The sequence below is a fragment of the Ananas comosus genome, linkage group 20, assembly GCF_001540865.1.
Source record: "Ananas comosus cultivar F153 linkage group 20, ASM154086v1, whole genome shotgun sequence".
NCBI lineage: Eukaryota > Viridiplantae > Streptophyta > Magnoliopsida > Poales > Bromeliaceae > Ananas > Ananas comosus.
Window position 1 is genome coordinate 6,954,694 of NC_033640.1, and position 22,694 is coordinate 6,977,387.

The 22,694-nt window shown below is 37.5% G+C and overlaps 1 protein-coding gene across 1 annotated transcript; it reads left to right on the plus strand.

Moving 5' to 3' along the window:
• LOC109725449 (benzyl alcohol O-benzoyltransferase-like) lies at positions 5,720 to 8,150 on the plus strand. The gene is made up of 2 exons (XM_020254640.1): positions 5,720 to 6,316; positions 7,075 to 8,150. The coding sequence occupies exons 1-2, from the start codon at positions 5,867 to 5,869 to the stop codon at positions 7,999 to 8,001; spliced, it is 1,377 nt and encodes a 458-aa protein (XP_020110229.1). The 5' UTR covers positions 5,720 to 5,866; the 3' UTR covers positions 8,002 to 8,150.

Here is a 22,694-nt window from a genome sequence, read left to right on the forward strand (position 1 = left end):
TGAAATTTAGTTTCCAAATACTTTTAATAGTGTAGATCAAGTCTAACGGAGCCGATTGTCGATTTGGAAGCCGCATCATCGAAAGCAACTTAGTAGCACGGAGCCCTCCGTGCTACCGATAGTATAGTAGCCGGACTCTATATATATATATATATATATATCGTGAGAAAGAGAGAGAGGAAGCAAAACTATTATACTATTAGGAGCACAGCAGTCCATATGTCTCTTTTACAAAATTCTATTCCCAAAAAATATACCCATACACCGACTGTCCCTAGCGCAAATAGCAAAAGGCTTGGTAGTTGGTACCCGAGGTCCCAAGTTCGAATCCTAGTTGATTCACATTTTGAGCTAAATTTATTTCGAAATGAAATAAACGAAGCGGATAGCGTGCTACCTATCTCTCAAAAAAAAAATCCGTATATCTGTCGCGCCAAATTAATAAAATAAAGGATATATTTAAAACAGTTGCTAAATTTTAATACAACTAGAAATACAAATTAATACACTAAGATTATGAATAATTTTAATAAGATTAGATATAATCTAAATTTAATTTAATAAAACAATCAAAACAGAATAGAATTAAAAAAATCTTATGGTTTCAGAATTTGAAACATATCTAATATGTTTTGAATGTGAGGGAGGAGAAGAGGGGATGGAGATGAAGGATAGAGGAAGGAGAGGATGAATGGCTCAGGCAACACTAATTAAACAGTGTCGCGACCCATTTTCAAATTTCAAAGTGACTGCAATACAGAAAGATTCAAACACCAAGATACAAAGAAGAATATCTGGAGCAAAAGTTTAGGGGTTTACATACGTATAGATACATTAGGATGTTGAGTCCACCTGCAATGTTATTAGTCGTAGCAAAAAAAGGTGGTGCTAAATTAGCTTTTTGACCTTCGGAGCTCTATAAGGACAATAGGAAGCTCACCATGATTGGGACAAAAATTCTATGGGCAGCGTGCCCAAACTAATTAGTTTGGGCACGCTGCCGGATGGGCGCCGCATGGCACAGGTGCCACGCGGCGCCCATCCACCACTGCTCTCCCAGTAATGGGGAGAGCAGTGGAACTTTCTGGGCGCACCTGGTGCATCTATACCAGGTGCACCATAATTGTAATTTTTTAAATTTTTTAAAATTGTAACTTAATATGTTAGCATATATGTTATGATTTAAAATTTATATGGTCTATAATTCATGATTATTGATTTAGAAAATTAAAATTTTAAAATAAATTTATTTTTGGTTTCATGGAATAGCATGGATAATTTTTATTATTCCTAATTTTTTTTCAAAACCAAATAGAATTTAAAATTTTAATTTCTACAATGATAACTCCTAAAAAAATAAATAAATTATTACATAAAATTATAATTTTAAAAACTAAAAATTTAAAATTATAATTATGGTGCACCTGGTATAGATGCACCAGGTGCACCCAGAAAGTTCCACTGCTCTCCCCATTACTGGGAGAGCAGTGGTGGATGGGCGCCGCGTGGCACCTGCGCCATGCGGCGCCCATCCGGCAGCGTGCCCAAACTAATTAGTTTGGGCACGCTGCCCATAGAATTTTTGTCCCCATGATTGACCATTGAGCAAAGGCCTAAAAAGTTGAAAGCAAATACCCGGTTGCTGCAATCTATAGTATTCTGTCCTCGATCACCATTAGGATGTTTGAGATAATTAAGGAGTCTATGATTGAACTCACAGAAAAAAAAAAAGAAAAAAGGTATTTCAAATCCTATTTAATGTCGAAACAAAGTAATTCAAAATTCGTAGGCGCTGTAATTTTTTTTTCCTTTTAAAAAAAGTATTATCGGTACGTTTTATTACAAGGTGTAAATTTCATACCCCATCACTTGACAATCTAGTTCTCTTTTTTAGTGTTGAGTATTTTTTGAGAGATTGGTAGCATGTTACCCGCTTCGTTTATTTCATTTAGAAATAAACTTAGCTGGAAATGTGAATCAACTAGGATTCGAACTTGGATCTCGGGTACCAACCACCAAGTCCTTTACCACTTGATCTAGGGACGGTCGGTTTTAGTGTCAAGTATTAAAAACACATAATAGTATTAGTGAATAGTTATGGGCCTTTAATTGCTTTGTCTAAGGTTTAAATCTTCAATCTCCTTTCATAGATGAACATATAGCATTGTTTTTATATTTTGAATAAATTGTACGTTTCTTTTAGTTTTTTTCCTTTATTTCAAAGCTAGGATTTTGTTCATAATTCATTGCAAGATGCTAATTAATAGTCGTTATTTTTAAAACAAAATAATACATTTTACCTACATGATAAATTATCTTATTCTCCGTATTGACTCAGAGGCCAAAGTATTATATAGTATGTTGTTACATGCATGCAACAATATTTCTCATTTACCAGCCAAATTATGGTTTAATTTGCTGAAGATCTATATACCAAAAATTACAAAGTTTTTATGTAGGATTTCTACCATATACATCGTTTCGATTGGATTAAATTACTATAAGTATCATATATTACTTACTGGTGAATTGTGTCAATAATATTGAATCAGGCGTAAACAATAGCTTCTCTATCATTGCAGATCTAGAGATAGATCTGTTGCTGGGAAAGTCTTCTATGTTACAATTATTCAACGCAGAATGACAGAATTTGTAAAATTCAATTAGATACCTCCATGTCATATAAAATTACAATCCGCATTATTTTCAACAGTATCGCCGTATGTACTCATCTGGATCCCACAAAATATTATTAAATATGTTGCCAATATATTATTATTAAGTCCTAACTCTTAACTCTAAATCCTAAAAACCATAATTGTTGGAAGAATAATTCAAACTTAATTCCAAAATATGTTTAAAGATAAATTTAAATCTTAATTATTTATTGTTATTAGCTAGTATTTGGAGTTACATTTAATTACATTATGATTTATGTTTTGCTTTAAAGCCTATACATAAGCGCAATTGTTAGACTTAATAGAGTCGGGCATGATGTACGGCCAAGAGCTTAATGAAGGCAGGGTTAATTAGCGAGTCGATCCAAATAGTGGCCGTAGATGATAATGTGGTTGAGATGGACATTTAGGGCTTGTTTGATTCATTCATTTTGGATATGGAATGAGAATCGGTTTGATCAAATCCGGTTAATTTTGTTTGGTTCGCATGAATCGGTTTGGAATTCCTATTCCAGACTGGAATGGGAATGACCCATTAGCCTTCAACTTGATTCTGGTCTTCTAGCCCGGATTGAGATTTCATTCCGGAAGCCCCCTAAGTTCTCGAAGCCCATGTGATCATCTCTCCCTCCTTCTCTTCACCCCTTTCTCATCGAAAAAAAAAAAAAAAAACCTATCCTCGCTCAAAATCCTATCCCTAACCCACATCAATAAAAGTTTTTAAAAATAAATTTGATATTTTTTTTTGGAAAACTTATTAGAGAATAGTATTATATTTTTCATAAACTTTGAATAATATAAATTTATATTTGAGAGTAAAATTAGTATTATAGTATCCTATAATTTTTTTAGTTTACATAAACAAAACAATAAAATGTGAATAACTCATTCCAATTCCCAATCCACAAATAAACCAAACGTCTTAGGGGAGTGGGCCATTCTAATTACCATTCCAATTCATTCTCATTCCATTATCCATTCCAATTCCATCCTTGAACCAAACAAGACTTAGAGTTTTCGATTAATAAAATATTTTGTGTTATCTTTCTTATCGAACGTCTCTTCCTATGTTGGCTTAATAGTGCCAACATCCTGCTCGATGGCGGGAGGTCGGATTGCATTTGAAATGGCGGAAGGTCAGGATGAGTGGAGTCATATTCGAAATGCCGGGAGGTTAGTTAGGTCAAGTCAAGTCACAATAGAGAAGCTGATGAGTTGATTGAATTTTTCCAACCGTTCGAGCTTTTGAAATTAATGATTAACTAGTTAAGGGCCCGCGCGATGCGGCTGAAAGGTATTTTTATAGTAAATTATTATCATTAAAATTAAGGTTGAAACCAATATGCGATTAATTCATAAAAAAATTACATATAAGCCCCACAACCCTCCAAAATAAGAGAATAAATTGATACATTTTAAACCATAGGGTACTAAAGTGAGAAAGTACGAAACCATATGGATTTAACCGTTGGAACATAATCGCTATAAAATCAAGAAGAAGTGAGAACTTGATTGCAAAAAAAAAATATTAGGGACTAAAGTAAAAATAGTGTAAAGGTTGGGACAAATGGTGCATATAAATCTCAATATCAAAAAGAAAAAAAAAATGTGGGTTTGAAATCAAAATTAGATTCAATTTAAAATTCAAATTTAAAATTTAAATTTATATAAAATTTTAATTTCTATATGCGACCCACAACCCATCAAAATTTAAATTTTTATTTTTTATATGTGACCACAACATTTCAAATAAAAAGAGTTAGAAAAGGTCCGCGCGAGCACCGGCTCGTGAGCCGCGCGCCCGTTCCCGCGCCTGCTCTCCTCGTGCTGCCCGCTAGCGCCCACGCCCGTTGCTCCCGCTGCCACGTGGCGTGACAGGGAACCTACGGTTCCCAATTCATAAGTTTATAAACGCCAACGATTCTATAAATGGTATCAGAGTCAGAGGACGTGGGCAAGCGTCCATCCTGTGGCGGGAGGCTAGTTGAGCCGAATAACAATTGAGTCCTGTGGCTGCTGTGTCTTTATACTTTTGGTGGATTGATTGTATCTTTATAACAGCTCAATCTTTTAAACTTAATGATTAGGTTCAACAATCCAACACTCTAAATTATTCTATTTTAGTATTTGATCCTGAGTTATGCAGTTATCAGTTATGCAATCGGTAATAGCATAAATATCAATTCGAATAAATAATATCAAGAATAAATCACGCTTCTAACAAATGGTATCAGCCAAATAATGCTTCCAATAATAATTAAGTTTTAAAACCTAAACGCTAAATCTTTGTAAATGAGTAGTAGTACCAAGATTTTAAGTGTCCGTCGGCACGGGCCGTATCCACTGTGTCGTATCGTGCCAACAAAATATTAGCACGATACAGACTCCGTATCGATGGCACGGCTCAAAACTCTCTATTCTTTAAATTAGTAAGTAATTTTTTCAATAAAATTCAAAGGATGTGATAAAAAGATATAATAAATAGTTAGAAAATTTTGTTGATTGCTAAAGAAAATAAATATTTTATGCTATTAAGTGTGGGCACACAAGAATTTTTTTGACCGACACGCATCGATATGGCTCGACATGCATCGTGTCATATCGTGTCTGTAAATTTTTGACACGATTCCGTACCATGGCATTTAAATTCTTGGGTAGTACATCAACAACAACTTGCGTAGGGTACATATATATATATACCGGCAGGCAAAGTGTTTCCATATTCTTAATTGGACCTTTTCCCCCGTCAAATTTGGTAGATAACATAATTAGTTGGGGAGGGCTCCAAAATTGGTAGACAGCATAAGTTGTTGGGGATCGACGCATTCAATGCGTCGTAACCATTCAGAGGAAGACTTTCTAACGACCGACCTGAGTGGGTTCTGAGTGCGTTCTCACCCGTCTGTACAAGATATATACCTATCCATGCAGAGAATGTGCACGTTCTCAGATGTTACGCGCGCTTTAGGAAGGCCAATCAGCTTTGCATGTTGACTTAATATGGTTCACATTTCTTTTTTCGAGTCAACACCGAACCCCATAATATCTCGCGCATATAAATTAGACGTTCATGCGCATCTCCTCTATCGTAATAAGACCATCTCTAACAGAAGAAGCACAATTCGATCGAAGTCCAAATTTTACCATACATATATAAGCTACTCAATTCTCGAATTCTCTTTACTTCTATGGGATCTGCATCTCCGGTTTTCGCGGTGCGGCGGGGCCAGCTCGAGCTCGTGGTGCCGGCGGAGCCGACGCCGCGCGAGCTCAAGCCCCTGTCAGACGTCGACGACCAAGAAGGCCTGCGGTTCTACAGCTCCGGAATCCACGTCTACCGGAGAAACGGTGCAAAAGACGGCGAGGATCCCGCGAGGGTGATAAGAGATGCTCTTGCGAAGGCGCTCGTGTTCTATTACCCTCTCGCGGGCCGGCTCCGGGAGGGTGCGGATAGGAAGCTGGCCGTGGAATGCACGGCCGAGGGAGCTGTGTTTGCGGAGGCCGATGCTGATGTCCGGCTAGACGATCTTGAAGGCGCGCTGCACCCGCCGTTCCCTTGCCATGAGGAGCTGCTCTGCCCGCTCCAGCAGGGTTCTACTGGAAGTTATATCCTCGACTGCCCTCTCCTCTATATTCAGGTAGTTTTTCTTTATTTTTTTGCTATGTGTTACACAAGAGGAGTGCTAAATCTACAATCCTTTGCATTGTAAGCCTACAATTCTATTCATTCAAAAGTCTTTTTTTTTTTATTTATGTCTTATTATTAATTTTTTTCAAGTAAAAACTAAAAGCAGGGTTTAGTTATTCAAAAGTCTTGTTTTTACATATCTTGTAATAAAGTTCCTCAAAGGATATAAAATAAACAGTTAAAAAATCAAACGGTGTCCTAAAAATAAATAATTGAATCATTCAATTTAAGATTTGGAGTTATTGATCTTTATCTAGATAGGAAATAAAATTTTCGATTAAAAATTCAACCAATTTTGATTCTTTTAGACCGTTAAACTAGAAAATATTTTATACCGACCATTAAAAATTATCAATTTTGAAATATTTAGATCTTAAAATAAATAATTTTAAAAAATTATGAAATTTAATTTATAAGTTTTAAATACTCTAAAAAGTGTTTAACAGTATGAATTATTCATTCAGAAACTTTATTATTAAAAACGACTTATAGCTATAAAGACTATCGCACTTATACTCATAAAAATATAGTAACCGGACTCTTTAAATCCTTCGTATTACACATGATATATGTACATGCCAGCAATACTCATAAGTCATGCAGAGCAAGATTCAAACAAATGGCATACTAACTAACTGTTGATTGTAGTTAATTAATTGTAAAATTATTAATTAATAAAAATTAATGTAATAATGTCGTTGCATGCAGGTGACGCGGCTCAAGTGCGGAGGCTTCATCTTCGGCCTAAGGATCAACCACACCATAGCCGACGCCCCGGGGGTGATGCAGTTCCTCAAGGCCCTCGGCGAGCTGGCGCGCGGCGCGGCCGCCCCCTCCGTCAGACCCGTGTGGGCCCGCGACCTCCTCACCGCGCGCTCTCCTCCATGCGTCACGCACCACCACCCCGAGTACGATTTCTCGACCGCGGAGATTGCCACCGACAAGCTGGCATCGGTCCCGCCGAAAGACATGGTCCGCCGGCCCTTCTTCTTCGGGCCCAAGGAAATCTCCGCTCTGCGGAATCACCTGCCGGCACACCTCCGCCTGAGCTCCAGCAGGTTCGAATTGATCACTGCAGCCATCTGGCGCAGCCGCACCGCCGCCCTCGCCTACGACCCTGAAGACGAAGTTCGCGTTCAGTTCATTGTGAACGCGCGGGGCCGGAAGGGGTCGCAGGCCCCTCTTCCTCCAGGCTTCTATGGGAACGCGTTTGCGTTCACGGTGGCGTTGTCTGCAGCGGCGAAGCTGTGCGAGCAGCCGCTGGGCTACGCCCTCGAGCTAGTGAAGAAGGCGAAGGCGAAGGCGACCGACGAGTTCATGCAGTCGGCAGTGGATTACTTGGTTTCGAACGGCCGGCCGCACTTCACGGTGGCGAGGACGTACATTGTTTCGGACGTGACGCGGGCCGGGTTCGAGGACGTCGACTTCGGGTGGGGGGAGGGGGTGTACGGCGGGCCGGCAAAAGGCGGCGAGGGGGAGATTCTTGGTGTCGCGAACTACATCACCCGGGCCAAGAACGGCAAGGGGGAGGAGGGCATATTTGTGGCCGTGTGCTTGCCTTCGTACGCTATGGAGAGGTTCCAGATGGAGATTGATGCTCTCACTCACGAACCAGTTTTTGATCCCTATGCATGAATGATCACAACCAACCACTATCTGAGAAGAGTATAATTTCGCCTTGGAAGCAAAGGAAATAAGCGGTTTAGGCATTGAAATTAAATACTGTTTATTGTTTTTCCATTTGAAAATTAATGAAAATTTAAAATCGAGTCTATGATTTCAAACTCCAGTCTAGTTCGGAAGGGAAGAAAAGGACCGAGAAGAAAAGAGAGTTAGAAGAGAAATTTTTTTTTTTTTAAGTTAGGAGAGAAAATATATATTATTTTTTAATCGAAATGTGAGGAGAGAAAATAAAAGAAATGGAGAAAATTAGATAGAAAGAAAGAGCAGGTTGTTTTTTTTTTTTTTTTTTTTTGTTAAAATTTAGACATAAAAATGCGGAATACGATAGGACACAATTTCGGATTAGGTGACTTGGCAGCTTTCAAATAATTAAAATACAGACACATGAATATCGCTAATAAAATATAATATTATTAATACAATAATATATATTTATTTTATATAAAATATTAATTTTGATAAAATATTATTATATTTTTTGTGTAAATTAAAGTTAGTAAAATTTTTATTGAAAGATCATATATTTTAAGAAAATATTCTCTACCATATATAATTTATTTATATTTTAAAAAAATATTTGTATGCATTAATCAAAAAATTAAAATATTTATTACTTTACATTGTATATGTATAAAAAAAGTAAAATAAAAATATGTATAAACATTTTTTAATTGTTTGTGCTATGAATCGGTATTGAATGTGTATCCAAAAAGTGTCTATATTGGATACATGTTTGGTGTCCGTGTGTGTCTTATAAAAGTGTCTGAGATACGTAGATTAAAATTCAGAAGGGGAGAAATTATTATTATTATTATTATTATTTGAACATGACATTTTAGATGTGTTGGATAATTCACATGGTCCATATATATATGCCCATTCAATTTAGAGACTTAATATGCCGGTATATTGTTATGGATAACATCCCTCTCGTATCTGTTCCTAGCGCAAGTGGCAAAGGACTTGGTGGTTGGTATCCAAAGTCCCAATTAAGTTCGAATCCTAGTTGATTCATATTTTCAGCTAAGTTTATTTTTAAATAAAATAAACGAAACGGATAGCACATCTCTCTCGTATCCATGTAACTACCTATATAATCACATACATAGAGGTGAAAATTTATGTGCTTTCTATGCGGTCGCGTGTGACAAAAGAATTAGGTGTTTCTGGAATTCATGGTTCTGCACTTCAGAGTGTCTATGTGCAAATAAATATTCTGATGGGAGAATGCATAAAATAATTCCTTGGAAATATGAAGATAGCTCTACTTTTTTCTTTTCTTGGTATTTCCAAAGTAATAGTGTTTTCAAAGACTAACAATTGTAAATTCCCGGCCTCCTACGTCTATAGCCACATTACATATATACTACCATAAATATATATATACTAAAAAAATAGATTTGGCAAATGATATTTGTCTTTAGGAAATATATCATTACTTCAATTAACTTAACAGCTTTGTTTAGGGATTTCCTAGTGAATTTGTTCATAAAGAGGAAAATAAATATTTAACAAACTTCTGACCATCATTCTTCAAACCCATTTATTCATTTTCTTATATGAGACTTATTTTTCTGTACTTTTCCCACTCTTTGGCTTTCACTCTTCAGCTTTCCTTGTCCTTAGCAGTGCCTCTTGTAACGCTTTTCCATTGGTCAGATAGTTTTCCAAAACTAAAGTTTGTTGGTCTTATTCATGTTTTGTCATCAATTTTAGAAATTTTGAGAATCATTTGACTTTTTTCTATAGGAAATATATCAATTATGTTTAATGTAGAAAATCTTTGAAATTATTTTTTTTTGAGAAAGAGGCAGCACGCTAACCGCTTCATTCATTGAAAGTATGAACTAGGCTATGTGGGTGAGGCAACCTGGGCCTCGAGAGAGCGAAAAAAAAAAAANAAAAAAAAAAAAAGGAGAGAGGGTGGGGGGGTTAGGAAGGGGTTTGCTTTGCTGGAATAAGATAATCCCATTCCGACTGTAGCTGTTTAAGCTTGTGTGCTACTAACATAGGATTCGGCGGAATATTTCTAAAGATCATATCATTTCTTGCCTTCCAAATAGACCACCAGTTTCCTACCAATTCGGATAAGCTGCTTCTCGTCTTATGGCATCCCTTCCTATCCCTTGCCTCTACGATGTCCACTCCCGTCGCGATGATAAACTTGCTGAACACACCGCGTGAACAGGTGGTCCACTGATTCCTCTTCCGCTCTGCAAAACACGCAATCTAAGTTTCCTACCCATCCACGCTTCACGAGTAAATCGGTTGTAGGGAGCCTCTTCTTGAGAACGAGCCAACAGAACACTTTTACTTTAAGGGGAATATGGAGTCTCCAAATCTTGTTTATAGAAGGGGTCCTCATTCCCCCGTCAGATAACGCTAAATAGGTTGTATTTACCGAGAAAAGTCCGTTAGGGCTCCAACACCAATATAACTGGTCCGGCCTTTGTTCAACTGTGAAATAGGATATCCTTTCCTTGAATCCTACAATGTTATCATTAATCCCAACAAAAATTTCGGGCTCCGCACCCAGAATCCTATGCCAGTTCCAACCGTCTCTCGTGAAGCAATCCCTAAATCTTTGAAATTATTGAACATGTAAATGTGAGATTCAAAGTGGTCTAGAATTTAGGAGATGTGGTTTATGAACATATTTTTCATGATCTATTTAGTGAAATGATTTTAGGTGTTAGTTACTATTTTATAGTGAATTGTGAGTTAATGGCCTGTTAGTAATGAGAACATGCGTAATGAGAGCTAGAAATGTGGCAACATGATTTGCTAACAATGCCTATAAAAGAGGCACTTATATTTTAGTTTTGTATTTTGATACAATTAATGAAATATTTGTTGGGAATTCGGTACTCGCTCCGGTACCGGATCTTGTAAATCCGCAACACGCTCCGATACCGACTGCTGTGGATTCAGTACCCATTGTTGGGATTCCATAACGGAAGCTTCGAATCGGATTTTTACCATAAACCCGTCTCCTCAGCGAAAACTGATACAATCACAAAAGAGAGAAAAATATGCGGGTAAAATAAGATTCATTAAATAAAAGAATATTACACCTGACTTCTCTTCTGCACAGAGTAGCTACAACCCGAGCCTTCTTTCTGAATCTCTCCTACCCTTCTCTCGTCTTCTATACTCTCGGAAGACATCTCTCTCATCTTGTGTATCCGTGCACAAGGTATACCAATGATCCACGGCTACGAAAGCCGCACACGTCCTTTTGCACCCATGCACTAGGTGCAACCAAAATCATGACCATCTTGGCCATGCCATATGGGTGTGGCTAATCCATAGCACCATCAAAATAATAGCATATATGCTATATTTATAGCTTATATTAAAAGCTACCCAAATCCTAATATAATTAGGATTTCTACTCCGATAAATATTTAAATCTATATTTAGTTTATCTCCAATAGATTTAAATATTTATCCTAATCTAGTTAGATTTATACTCTAATTAATATTTAAATCTTAATTTATCTTCAATAGATTTAAATATTAATTCTTATCTAACTAGTATTCAACTACAAATCTACCCAAATCCTAACATTCTCCACCTTGGTTGGATTTGTAGCCTTCAACCGCTGCGTTGAGCTCACCATGCAAGCTCCACCTTAACCTTGTCTCCTCCATTCGATGTCGTCGCATCCGTTGCTCCGCTTCGAGCGACTACACCTTCGCGAACTTTCGGAACCCAAACCAGCTTCGCTCCAGTTCTGACTGTGCTTCCGTTCAAAACGTATAAGTTCTCACGCTTGTTTGCCTCGCACACAACCCGATCTCGCTTTCGGACCCTCATAGCTCCACCTGAAGCCGAAAAATCGCAACCCTTCGAGTCCAACGCGCCTAAACGAGATCAAATTGTGCTTTAAACATCGATCGCTTTGAACAATCGGTAACACCGTGCTCTGACATCGATCTTACAAGGATCGGAAATACAGTGCTTTGACGTCGATCTCTCCCAAAGATCGGTAACCTTCAGCTCTGATACCACTTGTTGGGAATCTAGTACTCGTCCCGATACCAGATCTTGTGACTCCGCAACCCTCTCCGATACCGACTGCTGTGGATCCGGTACCGATTGTTGGGATTCCGCAACGGAAGCGTCAAATCGGGTTTTTACTATAAACCCGTCTCCTCAGCGAAAGCTGATACAATCACAAAAGAGAGAAAAATATGCGGGTAAAATAAGATTCATTAAATAAGAGAATATTACACCTGACTCCTCTTCTGCACAGAGTAGCTCCAACCCGAGCCCTCTTTCTGAATCTCTCCTACCCTTCTCTCGTCTTCTATACTCTCGGAAGACATCTCTCTCATCCTGTGTATCCGTGCACAAGGTATACCAATGACCCACGACTACGAAAGCCACACGTCTTTTTGCACCCATGCACTAGGTGCAACCAAAATTATGACCATCTTGGCCATGTCATATGGGTGTGGCTAATCCATAGCACCATCAAAATAATAGCACATATGCTATATTTATAGCTTATATCAAAAGCTACCCAAATCCTAGTATAATTAGGATTCCTACTCCGATAAATATTTAAATCTATATTTAGTTTATCTCCAATAGATTTAAATATTTATCCTAATCTAGTTATATTTATACTCTAATTGATATTTAAATCTTAATTTATATTCAATAGATTTAAATATTAATTCTTATCTAACTAGGATTCAACTACAAATCTATCCAAATTCTAATAATATTCAACTTTTTAAATTACTTTGCCTATTTCTTCATTGGTTTGATTGTGCTATTTTTATTCAACAAGCAGTTCATGAGTCCATCTTTTCAAGAATCGCTATTGCAACTACAGCAAAAGACATTATAGAAAGAGTTTGAGGGGGTCATCAAAGGTAATCATTATGAAGATTTAGTCTCTTCTTCGGGACTTTGAAATTTTGCTCATGAGAAACAATGAATTGTTCTAAGAATTTCTATCTAGAGTTATTTTATATCTGTTGTTGGCCAAATGAAATCATATGATGAAAAGATTTCTGAAGAAACAATAGTTGTAAAAGCTTTGAGAAGATTGACTACAAACAATGATCATGCATGTTGCTGTTGCGATTGAGGAATCTAAGGACTTATCTTTTTTTTTCATTTGATGAACTAATAGGTTCATCGCAAGCTCATGATGCTAGAATCAACATATCAACTGAGAAAATCGAAAAAGGCGGAGGAGACTTCTATACAAAAAGATAAGCTTGTTTGTAACGAGAGATCGCGGTCGAGGTGGATTCTGTGGCCGAGGTCGTGGTCGAGGCCAAGGCCGTGGGCGGTTTGATGAGTAGTGACAATCGTCCAATAAGTATTGAGGCAATCGGAGTGGAATCCATTGCAACCGTTGCAATAAATTTGGGCACATAGAGGCAAATTGTTAGAGCAAAATAAAGCATGCAGCAAGCTATGTAAAAGATAAAGAAAATGAAAGTAAGCTGTTCGTGACTTGTTATCATATTAATAATGCATTAAATGAAATTTGATTTTTAGATAGTGGATATTCTAACCATACGTCAGGAGTGAGATCTATGTTTCAAGATATCGATGAATCACAAAAAATGCAAGTTAGTGGGTTATTAATAATGGGGTCATGAGAGCTAGAAATGTAGCAACATAATTTGCCGACAATACCTATAAACGAGGCACTCATTCTTTTTTTTTTTAATATAATTAATAAATATCCCACTTTTTAAATTACCTTTGTCTATTTTCCATTAGTCTATGACTAGTAGCATAGAAAACCGATTCCACCTCCCATCTCCAACGGAAATATCAATGGCAATTAAGGCATTTCAGAATTCTTTAATTTGTCCTATTGGATGATTTTAGCAAGTCATCTTCTGTCATCTGAAAGTACAATTGTAAAATTAATGGATATTGGAGAAATTTAGTTCTTCGGCTCTAATTTATTTGATTTAAGCCACCATTTGGATGCATGAATAATTTGATGTAGTATATGATCATTTTAATTAATTCAAAAAAGCTAGTAATATTGAGTTGATCAAGAATACGATTAAATGTTTAGAATGAATATTACATACCACTTTCTAATTATTTTTTTAGAATAAAATAATTCGTTTTATGGGTACAATATTCTATTATACCAAATCATAGATGTGAAGATTTTTAAAAGAGCAACATCAAATTCGTTGCTTCCTATCATAAGAAAAAATTTTATACTAAGTATATAGGCTATCTAATAACAACTTATTCCAACATTTAAATAAGACCTTGGATGCTATATATATACCCAATTTGGAATGTATATCCTACATTTCATCCATCTAATGTGTGAGGTGTTTCCAGCAGTCACATCATATGACTGGTAGTTAACACTCCACTCATTGGATGGATGGGATGTAACTTGCACATTCCGGATGGAGTGTACAAGGAACATTTTTTATTGAGATTTAAAGGAGCGTACGTACGTAGTGGGCCAAGCTCCCAATTGTCAGAAAAAAAAAAACACAAAAGAAAATTAAGAAAAGGAAAAACTTATTATACTCCACCACAACATCCATTATGAAAATGGACAAGAAATATTTGGATAATGCTTTGATGTGCATCAGTGAAAATTAATTTCAGACTTCTCAACATTAATTCTTCTTAATAAACTAAGAATAATCAATTCATTTGATGCTGTAAATGCAGTCATGTTTTCGATTATAAACTATATATTAAAACATTCGTTGCGTTGTTCATGTTCACTATCAACCATGGAAGAAAAACTCAAAATTTTAAGTTTTGAGTTTATTTTATTTGTATTTAATATTTATCTAATATGTATTATTTTTTAGGCTAAATTATATAAAATTTCTCTGTCAAAATCCGATTTTTCACTTTCACCCCTGTCATTTAAAACCTACACTTTGCCTCCTTGTAAAATAAAAAATATTCACAGAAGGTACGGTGTGTAAAATGACTATTTTGCTCCTCACCATTGTCGTCTCCTCCATCATCTTCCTCAACCGCCGCCTCGATCGGCCGCGATTCACACCTCGATTGGCCACGATTTCTCTCTATTTTCTTCTCCCCCTTTTCCCCTTCTCCTCCTGCACCATCGCCGCCCCTCGATTTCGGCGGCAGTAGGGAGGAAATCGAGGTGGGCATTGATGGAGAGGTAGGCAAGGGCAACGATGGCGAAGGCGAGGTGACGGAGGACGGCGAAGGGGATGTGGGCGAGGGTGAGGCAGTGGAGGAGGGCGAGGCGGCGAGGCGACGAGCCGGAGGGAGGCGAAGCAACAGAAAAGAGGGCGGAGGGATATTTTTGGCATAAAAAAATATTTTATAACAGAACCCTAACGGCAGGGAGTGAAGTGCATATTTTTTATTTTATAAGGCGGCAAAGTATAGGTTTTTAAACAACAGGGAGGGAAAGTAAAAAATCGAATTTTGACAGGATGATTTTCTGTAATTTAGCCTAATTTTTATTAATTATTACTATATGTTGTTTATTATTTATTATTTATCTTATTTTCTTTCTGGGGATGACAGAAAATCCAACAATTTTTTTTTTTAATTCAAATTCCTGCATCTCACGGGAGAGAATGTGGTTCGAAAACGTTCCACTCCCTTATCCGTATATATTTCCTTCCTTGTTCTTACAGGGAAGGACGACAGATATTGAAAAGAAAAATATAGAAAAATTAGAGATTTTCTACTTTTTTTTTGGAATTCTTCACTGCTTTGTATATTCTCTCACACAACATGTGCTGTAGCTTTTAAAAAAATTTGTTCTGGACGCGCAGAACTTGAACCGCATTGATTTCACTGCAGGTACTATATTTCTCTGTAGGCTACGTTTGGTTCAGGTATAAGTAAGAACTGCTTATTACAGGGATAGGTACAAGTTCAGATATAAGCAGGAACTAGATCAATTTTGCGTTTGGATGAAAATTGAGTTATTCCTAGGAATGAGGTAAATAGCGTTTGGATGGTTAAATTGGAACAAGAGGAATAAAAGTTATAATTTGAAATCAAAATTATATTATCTAATTAATTAACATCAAAATATTACTTAAAAATAAATAATAAATAAATTATTAATAAATAATTATAAATAATAATAATTATTAATTATTAATTATTATTATTAATTAATTATTATTAATTATTTATAATTATTTACAAGTAATAAATTAATTAATTATTAATAAATTATTAATAATTATTAATTAATTAATTAATTATTAATAATTATTAATTAATTAATTAATTATTAATAATTATTTATAAGTAATAAATTAATTAATAATAATTATCTAATTATTAATAATTAATTATAAATAATAAATTAATAATTATTACTATCTAATTATAAAAAATAATTCTAAATAATAAATTATTATTTATTTTTATTATTTAAGCAATAGATAATAATTCAAATATATTAATTAGATTAATTAATAATTTACTATTATTAAAATTTAAATTTAGATTTAATTAACCTTGTTCTCATTCGGGAACAAGCTTGTTCCAGAAAAAGATGGAACAGCAGTTCCAGTCAGTTCCAGAAACCCGAGAACTACTGTTCTCGGATACCAAACGCTACATTTGGGAACAAAAGGAGGAACAAGGGCTTATTCTCCCCTTTGTTTCCGAACCAAACACTACCTACGGGACTTGAACCCACAACAACTACCCTCAACAATTCTACAATTCGAATTCTTGGAGAAGGCGAGTGGACCTGTTCCAAAGTCAAGTCGAAAGGGTTACTTTGCGGAGTGGACCTCTCCGATGCCGAATCTCTGCGGCTCTGCAAGCTCCTCCGTGAAGAAGCTAACGGCTGATTTGTGCGAACTCGAGCTATTTCTGTGTTCGTCGCTTTTGTGTGTGAGGTCGTCTATCCTTTGCGATGTTTAACATCCTTAGCTGGAATGTCCGTGGTCTTAACGACGCTGTCAAGCGTCGTAATGTCAAGTCTGTAGTGTCTTCCCTTTTTTGTACTGTGGTTTGTTTTCAAGAATCCAAAGTTGAGTCCGTGTCGCGCTCCTTTCTCCGCACCTGCTGTGGTTCTATCTTCGATAAGTGTCACTTCATCGCCGCGTCCGGGGCTTCCGGTGGTTTGATCACTTGCTGGTCTTCGAAATTCTTCTCATGCAATGAAGCTATTTTCCGTCAACATTCGCTCACCCTTCAACTGACCCACCTCGCAAGTGGAAAAGTCTTCTATCTCACTAACGTTTACGGGCCGCCTACCTGGGATGGAAAGGAAGACTTTTGCTCTGAATTGCTCTCTCTTAACGGGACTTGCAACAACAGATGGGTGATCTGTGGGGATTTCAACTTCACCAAAAGTCAAGAGGAAAGGATAGGAAATGTTTGGAGCTCCAGAGCTACGGCCATGTTCTCCGACCTTATTACCAACCTGGCGGCTATAGACTTACCCATCTCCAATCAGTTGTTCACCTGGTCGAACATGCAGCATAGGCCTAGCTTGGCTAAACTCGACAGGTTCCTCGTCTCAACGGATTGGGACCAAACCTATCCTCTAAGCAAAGTCAAAGCCCTCCCTCGGATCACTTCCGACCACACACCCATTGTACTATCTACCGGGTTCCCCCCTTCAACCCGGAGGTTTCGGTTTGAGCGCGTCTGGCTTACTAAGGAGGACTTCGTCTCTAAAGTTTCGCGTTGGTGGAACGAAGTCGCTCCTAAGACCTCGGCAATCCTCACGATAACAGCCAAACTCAGACACTGCAGAAACAGAATCAAGGAATGGTGCAAGACAAATTTTTACTGCATTTCTTCCACCAAAAGGCGGCTGCAGGATGAAATTCAAAGCTTAGATCTTCTAGAAGAACGCACTACCTTGACACCGGCTTCTCTACAGAGACGGGTTGCCTTAAAAGCTCAGCTACAGACTATTCTACAAGAAGAAGAAATCCTATGGAAAATTAGGTCGAAAGAACATTGGCTCAAGGAAGGCGATCGCAATACTAAATTCTTCCACGCGGTTGCCAACGGGAGGAAACGCTCCAACGTCATCGAACTTATTGAAGACGACTTTGGTCATACTATCTACAACGAACATCACAAGCGAGCCCACTTCTTCAACTCCTTCAACCACCTCTTTGGCCGCGCTGAGGACCCTTCAGTGTCCCACGGATACTGGAGTGGGTTGTATCACACCAATAGGCTGATCAACCCGGAAACTCTAACAAGCTCGTTCACGCTCGATGAAGTCAAGACAGCAACTTTTCAACTAGGTAGCGACAAAGCTCCGGGGCCAGACGGCTTCCCCCTTATTTTCTTTCAATCTTTCTGGGAGACCGTCAAGGAGGACATTTTTAACATCTTTCTAGACCTCCAGGAAGACAAATTATTTTCTGGGCCGATCGACTATTCTTTCGTCTGCCTTATCCCAAAAAAGGAAGGAGCGCGAAAAGTAAACGACTTTCGCCCAATTAGTCTCATTAACGGCATCCAAAAAATCATCTCTAAGGTCCTGGCCAACAGATTATCACGTTCTCTACCAAATATCATCTCCTCTACTCAATCAGCCTTCATCAAAGATCGACAGCTGGCCGATTCCTTTGTCGCCGCTAGCGAATTACTCAACTGGTGCACCAAATCGAATACGGAATGCGTGAGCATAAAGGTAGATTTCGAAAAAGCATTCGATAACATCAATTGGGCATTCCTAAAAAACATCATGCACTGGCTTGGATTCAGCGACAAATGGTGGGGTTGGATTGAACAATGTATCAGCAACGCCAAAGTAGCAATACTCGTGAATGATATCCCGACGAAGTGGCTCAAGACAAGGAAGGGAATTAGACAGGGCGACCCTCTATCTCCTTACCTCTTCATACTTGTGGCCGACTGCCTGGCCAGGATAACTCAAGCCGCTGCGGAAAATAACATGTTACACGGAATTGGCCCCAACGATGACTGCAAAACGACGCTCCTACAATACGCAGATGACACAATCTTTTTTTGCTAGCCGCGGAAACGATACATGCGAAACCTCAAATTTGTTTGGAAAATCTTCGAATGGGCTTCCGGTTTACGAATCAATAAAAGCAAAACGGAGTTAATTTACCTTGGCGCGAACCCAACCAAGAGCGACAGACTAGCTGATATCTTGCATTGCCAGGTGGGCAAACTACCTTTCCGCTACTTGGGACTGCCTCTCCACAATAAGCCCCTTCGTAAGGAAGACTGGTCAGTCGTAATCAATCGCATAGGATTGCGAATCGAAGGATGGAAAGCTAAACTACTATCTCAAGGAGGAAGGCTTATTCTTATTAACTCTGTCCTAACCAACCTACCGCTTTTCTACCTTTCGATTTTCAAGGCTCCACGGTGGGTGCTACTTAGAATCGAAGCCTTACGAAGAGCCTTTTTCTGGAAAGGCTGCTCCAAAATTGCCGGGGGAGCCTGCCTCGTTAATTGGAAAACCGTTTGTAAGAGCAAGGCCGAAGGAGGACTAGGAATAAAAAACGTGGATTCAATGAATTTAGCTCTCCTTTCTAAATGGTGGTGGCGTTTTCTGACTGAGCCACACCTGCCTTGGTGTAACCTTATTAAACAACTCTACTACTCGAGAAGAAGACCACTACACGAGGGAAATACCTTTGTACCCTTCTCACAGTGGTGGAGAGGAGTGATTCGGTGCCGAGAAGTGTTTAAATGTGGCATTTCTTATGGCATGGGTGATGGAAGCAGCATCAGGCTATGGAAGGACATTTGGATCGGGGAAACACCGCTGAGCACAGAATTTCCAGATATTTTCTCGGCTATCAGGAACAAGGATGTCCGAATTTCCCAATGCTGGAATCATCTCGGCTGGAGATGGCGTTTCATCTGTACAGGATTCTTAGCCTCAGCCTCCTCGGGAAATAGAAGACAGTTAGCACTCCTAAAGGAACGCCTACTTCAGTTCTCCCCAAGCACAAGACCGGACTCACTTATATGGAGGTGGACCTCTCACGGCAAATTCACTGTTAACTCATTGTACAAATTTATCACCTTCGCCGGACAAAGTGAGCCGATCAATCAACACCTGTGGAAACTTAAGATCCCGGTTAAAATCAAAACCTTCGTCTGGTTGCTCCTGCGCAAGAGGCTGCTCACGGCTGACAGATTGATTAGGCGAGGGGCACAATTGGACCCTTCCTGCGTCCTTTGTGCTGCCTCCCTGGAATGTGCCGACCACCTCTTCTGCAACTGTGTCTTCGCCCGTTTTCTTCTTCGACGACGGGCGGGGGCACACAACTTGGCTTCGGGCGGGGACGTACGAGGACTTTGGAGTCTAATTTCACAGACGCCCGACGCCTCTTTAAGATCCAAAGGTCTAACCAAGCTTGCGGCCACTTGGTGGGTCCTCTGAACTGAGCGAAACAACTTCGTCTTCCGTTCTAGTCTCCCCAACGTCGAGAGAGCTTTGGACAGAGCCTCAACCCTGTTTAGTGACTGGAGCTCACTCATGTAACCAATTTCCCCTCCCCCACTTTCTTTTTTATAAATTCTTCCTTCCTTCTTTCGCCACTTTTGTTTTGTTTCTCTGTTCTCTGAGTTCGCTTTTTGCCAAGGAAGCCTTAGCTGCTTCCACCTTGTAAGCTTAGTTCACTTTTCCTTACTGAATGAAGCACAGCGGGCTAGGTGCTACCTTTCTCTCAAAAAAAAAAAAAAAAAATTTCTACAATTTAAGTTAAATGTTCCACAACTTGATCCAACTCAATTTGTTGTTATTGTTTCTAATCTTTTTATATCATGAATATTACTCATAATATATAGTGTTGTTTCCATCTAAAATTTACTGTACCTGAAAATATTTAATTAAGTCAAATAATCCAACTAACAACGATAATCAACTATTATATTTCTTAAAAAAAATTGAATATTTTTTTTGCAGTTATTTCTACTCATCTTTAAATATCTTTATTCTCATCAATTAGATTTTAAAATGGTACATTTCGAATTTGTAGAACTGAAAAGTTTATAGAAGTAGGCTTCGTTAGGTGGCAAAAGTAATTGAAGCCTAACGTAATACCTTAGATTTCAAAAACTGCATTTGGAAAAAAAAAAAAAAAGAAAAAAAAAAAAAGAAAAAAAAAAGAGCTTTCAACCTACTAAAAGTTGTTTTGCCTAATCTCCGTAGATTCTTCAAAATCAAAAGTTTATTCTAAACTAAAGGAATTAAAAGTTTCTTAAACAATTAAATATGTTGAATTCGTTATTATCAACATTGAATTTGTTAAAATTAACACAAAATTCTCTTATTTAAATTTAATATTTATTATATATATTATATATAACGTAAAAAAATTTGGGTTTTTGGTCCGTTTTGGTATTCGGATTAGATACAATTAAAATCCATACCCGAATTTAAATATGTCGAATTTTCATTTTTGATATCCACATTCAAAATACTATATCTATTTAGCAATTAGTATAGGTAAATTCACTATGTACGCCTTTTGTGTTTGATTCGAATTCAGATAAACTATGGATATATGTACCATTGAAATCCGTAATCCACAGATATTTTGTCATTTTCAAATCCGTAATGTATAAATATTTCATTAAAAAATATTATAATATATTAATTAAATACACTGAATTTAATTTTTTTACCTAATTCAAATTTTTTAAGTTTGTAATAAAAAATTAAATATTCGTAAGCTAAAGGTAATTTAAAAGTTTCTTAAACAAATTAAATATGTTGAATTCGTTATTATCAACATTAAATTTGTTAAAATAGTAACACAAAATTTCTCTTATTTAAATTTAAATATTTAAATTCAACATATTTATTATTATTTCTAAAATTTCTAAAATTTAAATTAATGCGTAAATTAGAAGAATTCTAAAATTTCTAAAATTAATGTCTAAAATTTGGGATATCAATCAAATTTTAAATTAATGCTTAAATTTGTTGCAAAATTAATACTAAATTTGGGATATTGGTCAAAACTTTCTTAAAATTTTACCTAGTTTATTACAAAATTACCCTCACATGAAATAACCTTTTAACCACTACATAATGAAATGAAATTTTAACCATTGTTAATCAACGATAATTTTTTTATTTTTTATAAAATAAAGTACGAAATCATTTCTCATTACTTATATATTCATAAAAAAAATTTCAGACTTTCTTATTTATCCCGTTTAGAAGGTTCATATAAAAAAAAAAAACTCTTTTAAAGTTTCGTGTGCCGTACCGGTCGCATGCGAAGCACGGATGTGCGGAGCATGGGCGTGCGGAGTGTCGCGCTAGTCGCTAGCGTTGGGAGATAGACGAGCTTGTGGCACAACTTTCGTAGGCACCGCGCCCTGCGAATCCCCGCTCAGCACACTTGCCTTCGTGAGCCTTGCCCTCTACGGCGGGCCATCCATCGCAAGACTAATCCTCATCCGCTTGCGCGCTCCCCCACAGATATCCGAGACGGCATAAAGTAGTGCAAGCGATCCTAGGACCAAAGCCTCTCGGATGCTTCCCGCTCCATAATGTCATCGACCTCTGTCTCCGACACGACATTGCCCTAGGCCCGCGACTCTTCAACCATCCGTTGCACATTCACACGAAACACTAGGCTTGGCTACTCCGCTAGCCAAGAGACGACCCATGTCTTATGAGTCGCGGGGTCTTTCAAATATATTT

Excerpts from the sequence above, each read along its gene's own strand:
- LOC109725449 (XM_020254640.1), top strand. The coding sequence starts at position 5,867 with ATGGGATCTGCATCTCCGGTTTTCGCGGTGCGGCGGGGCCAGCTCGAG. Across the intron at positions 6,317-7,074 it reads GCCCTCTCCTCTATATTCAG|GTGACGCGGCTCAAGTGCGG; the intron begins GTAGTTTTTCTT and ends CGTTGCATGCAG.